The sequence below is a fragment of the Pinus tabuliformis genome, chromosome 6, assembly GCF_031772625.1.
Source record: "Pinus tabuliformis cultivar Carrire ecotype Pingquan chromosome 6, CPIR1, whole genome shotgun sequence".
Classification (NCBI taxonomy): domain Eukaryota; kingdom Viridiplantae; phylum Streptophyta; class Pinopsida; order Pinales; family Pinaceae; genus Pinus; species Pinus tabuliformis.
This window is the reverse complement of record NC_142292.1, coordinates 1265856486-1265860514: the sequence shown is the minus strand read 5'-3', so window position 1 is coordinate 1265860514 and position 4029 is coordinate 1265856486. Positions and strand designations below refer to the sequence as shown.

At 38.8% G+C, this 4029-nt stretch overlaps 1 protein-coding gene across 1 annotated transcript; it reads right to left on the bottom strand.

The window, feature by feature from the left end:
* Positions 1-638: 638 nt before the first annotated feature.
* LOC149263263 (UDP-glycosyltransferase 83A1-like) lies at positions 639-3194 on the bottom strand. Its single transcript, XM_089387498.1, has 2 exons — positions 2562-3194; positions 639-1757 (listed from the first exon to the last, which is right to left on the bottom strand). The coding sequence occupies exons 1-2, from the start codon at positions 3142-3144 to the stop codon at positions 784-786; spliced, it is 1557 nt and encodes a 518-aa protein (XP_089243624.1). The 5' UTR covers positions 3145-3194; the 3' UTR covers positions 639-783.
* Positions 3195-4029: the final 835 nt, after the last annotated feature.

Here is a 4029-nt window from a genome sequence, read left to right as displayed (position 1 = left end):
AAAAAAAACCTTTAATATAATTATATCAATTTTTTACAAATAAAATTATATATTTTAATATTTCATTTTCTTGCTTTATATTCAAATATTTGAAAATATTTATCCACGTCATTCATTTATAGTTACTCTCGAGGGGTAGCATAAGCTATGCTTTTGGGGTAGAGTATGGAGCAAAGTATGTATGCCTTTGGGGGTAGAGTAGTATGCCTTTGGGGTAGACAAATCACTTTAATATAAACTTTAAACCCTAAAAAAAAATCTTTAATATAATTATATCAATTTTTTACAAATAAAATTATATATTTTAATATTTCATTTTCTTGCTTTATATTCAAATATTTATCCACGTTAATGGATTTATAGTTACGGTAGAGGGTTAGCTCATTTGATTGAGAATGGGTAGCCTAAGCACCTTGCTATAAAAAGTCACTTGGTCAGTTCTCCTTAAAACCCTAGAGGATTAGGCTCAAAAAAAACCAATGAATCTAACACTTAACCGTCACTAACAGTTTTTGATCTCACTGATCTCCAACGTTACCTTAAAAAACCACTATTTATAATTTTGTCAAATTTTAGCTACTGGTTTTTATGTAAGATTAAGATGCCCAACTCACAACTCACCATAAAAATACTCGGTAGATTCCGCAATGTTTGGCCAAAGACGCTTATTCATGCAAACAAGTAAAATTATAAAGAGACCTCCAAACATTCTAAGAGAAGAAAAGTCAGGAAACCTCTGATGTGGGGAGTGGGAGGCACTTCAGGCCTAGGATCACGGCCCATTTATTTAACGTTGAATGGGACTGCACCAGAATACACCCGTCTGCAAGAAAAGGCATTGCAGAGCGCACAGAAGTTGATGAAGGACGACCCTACTTCCTTGACTGCGCCTCTGGCCTTCGCCCCCAGTCTCACTGCCCGTTTTCTCATCTCCAGTCCCTCGTCTATCGACACAAGTCTTTCTACGGCCTTCACAATTTCTATGGCTTCCACCATCTCAGCTCGGTTGGCAGTGAAGGATAAGCCCACTTTCCAAATTTCCACAATGTAGATTTTGTTTATAAACTGGTCACCAGTGCAGGGCCAGCAGATCATTGGAACGCCCATGGCGATGCTTTCCATGGTGGAATTCCATCCGCAGTGTGTAATAAAGCAGAGTATTGAAGGATGTGACAGCACAGAGAGTTGCGGAGCCCAAGATACAATGCACCCACGAACTCCAATGCGTTCAATGTATCCCGAGGGGAGAACGGGGCAGCCCGTGCTATTCAGTACATCGCAGCGAAGAACCCACAGAAAAGGCCTCTGTGTCGCCTCCAGACCCAGAGCAAGCTCCTCGAGTTGCCTCTCATTCATCACGGCCTGGCTGCCAAAGGAGACATAGATGACAGACTGGGCAGATTGCTTGTCTAGCCAATCCAAACATTCCAGTTCCTCGGCCCAGAAGCTAGCCGGCCTCATTAATTCTGTTTTATTGAAATCTGAATCACGTGTACTGAGGAAGCCAGAAGGAATCAAAGGCCCAATGGGACAGAGTCCGGCTTCTATGGGAAAAGCGTCGATGATGGGAGCTTCTAATTCATAAAATGAGTTGAAAAGAACCCATTTTATCTTCTTGATTCTCTCCATGTTACGGAGCCCCACCTGAAACAGATATTCTCGATCAGCTTCTGCTCCAAATAACCATGGAAGGTAATCAGAATTGATCGGTGGCAGGAATGGCAGATATTTGACAATTTTTTGTTCCTTTGGAATTCCTGCAACAAACAAACAACGATTAATGTAATGAAGTGCAGAGTAGTTGAATTTTTATTTTAGGATTTTGAAGTTGTTTAAAATGCATTTTTTTAGTGTATAAATAGATTTAGCACTCTGAATTTTTTTTTATTGGGTGATTTTGCAGATTTTGGACAGATTACATCTTTGAAATTTAAGATTTCAAAAATTTGTTATCAAATTTCAGCCAAAATTAACTCGACTGGAAAATGGCAATAAGCAGCCTAGCTATTAGAAGTTTTTGACTTTTTTGCTATACAAATATAATTTTTGGTAAGATCATGAACTTAAGTTGATTAAAATGCATTTTTAAGTGTAAAAATAGATTGGGTGTTGTGAAAAATCTTTGGGGCACTCAGATTTCTGCATATTACATTACTAAAACTTAAGATTCTAAAATTACCGGCAAGATTTTAGTCAAAATAGTTGCCAAGAAACCAGCAAAAAAATCTAAAATTTAGACTACCTTCATGAAGTACTGCTGAACTTATCTTAGTTGCAGATACCTGAAATATCTAGGAATCCAAAGAACAGCTAGGTCAATTGTTTGGCCTCATTGCTATCTGTAAGATTTTTTCTAAAACTACTTAACTTATCTCAATTGCAGATTCTTAGAATATCTCGCAATAAAATAAAAAGTCTATTAAATCCAAGGTACAGCAAGACCATTGTTTGACTTGGCTACTTTCCCTAGGATTCGAAGATATCCTCGATACCTGCAACCAAGATAAAGATGCCATAAATTACCTCATTCGATCTAGACTGCTAACGAATTGTTGGCTTACCATTGGAAGGAAGGATCCCCGAGGAGACGAGAGTTGAAGTGCTGTAGCAGATACCATACGTAGCAATGAGTGCGGGCCATAGAGCAGCGACTGTGACATCATCGCAGAGACCGACAGCATCAAGCATGAAGCAGAGGGTCACATCTATTATCAAACCAGTGACCTTGTGCTCTTCTTTCTCGTTTATCACTCGAATAAGGTCCTTAATGGACGAGCCCATGGCCGACTCCATTGCTCTCATCAACTTGGGAATTTCAGTCCGACTCTCCTCTGGCGCCAGCCCATCGGGAATGGACACCAACCGGACGCTGGTCTCATTTTCTTGAATTCCCTGAGACTTCGCCTTCGTCATGGCCTGCAGTATGCGGCGGTGGTTGTGCTCTGTGTTGACGAAGGTGACGAAGAATCCATGCTCTGCCAGCTTCTTGGCCAAGTCCATCATGGGGTTAATATGGCCCTGTGTAGGGAAAGGAACCACCACAACGTGAGCCTTCCTGCACATACCCGCCATCATCATCCCTTGAAGAAAAACTATGGCGGGCTGCTGGTCACAAAATTTCATTTGATCTGCTAATAACTCCATAACTTTCTAATACTGAGACCCAGTTGATATTTATTGATCCCTGGAAGCACGCCTTCTAAAAAAAAGAATCAACTGACGACGAAAACGGGGCACTTTCTTTTTTGTGATATTCGATGTTTCAACTTTTGATCCAGTCGCTTCAAATCCAAAATCGATGCATGACGCTGTGACAGTCACAAAACATCAGTACGATTATTCGACCAGGAAGTGTCATATTGCTGTCTTCCAATACCTTTCAATATCAGCAGACGTGTGCTAAAAATATCACTTGTGGTCTCACAGCAGCCCTGGGAGAGATATTCGTATCCAAGTTATACTTCTATAAAGATAGGGTATTTTTTATTTAGATTGTAGATTTTGAGAATATTAAGAGAAATGACGAAAGTTTGATCAAACAATAGTTTATAGGATTTTGGGAATATTAAGGGAAGTGAAAGTCAGGTCAAACAATAAGTTATGGGGCATCTTTATTTAGATTGCAGATTTTGAGAATATTAGGGAAGTGACAAAAGCTAGGTCAAATAATAAATTATGGGGCATCTTCATTTAAATTGCAGATTTTGGAAAGATTAGATAAAGTGAAAAAAGCTAAGTCAAACAATTGATTTCCCTTCTATTTGAAAATCTATAATTTTATAAAAACCTACAATCCCAATTAAGTTCAACAACTTATCATGCTTGCTAAACCTGTAATCTCAATGAAACTCTGGTCATGCTTTATTAAACCAGATATAATCTCATATCAATCTCTAAAGTCTGATGTTGGGTATCTGACTTTGAGGGTTGTACATCATCTAGAATCTGCTCTGATTTCGACTAGCGATGTTGGATATTCTTTCCTAATTGTTGGTGGTATGGCCAACAATAAATTGCAGATTTTAGGAA

Excerpts from the sequence above, each read along its gene's own strand:
- LOC149263263 (XM_089387498.1), bottom strand. The coding sequence starts at position 3,144 with ATGGAGTTATTAGCAGATCAAATGAAATTTTGTGACCAGCAGCCCGCC. Across the intron at positions 1,758-2,561 it reads GGGGATCCTTCCTTCCAATG|GAATTCCAAAGGAACAAAAA; the intron begins GTAAGCCAACAA and ends TGTTTGTTGCAG.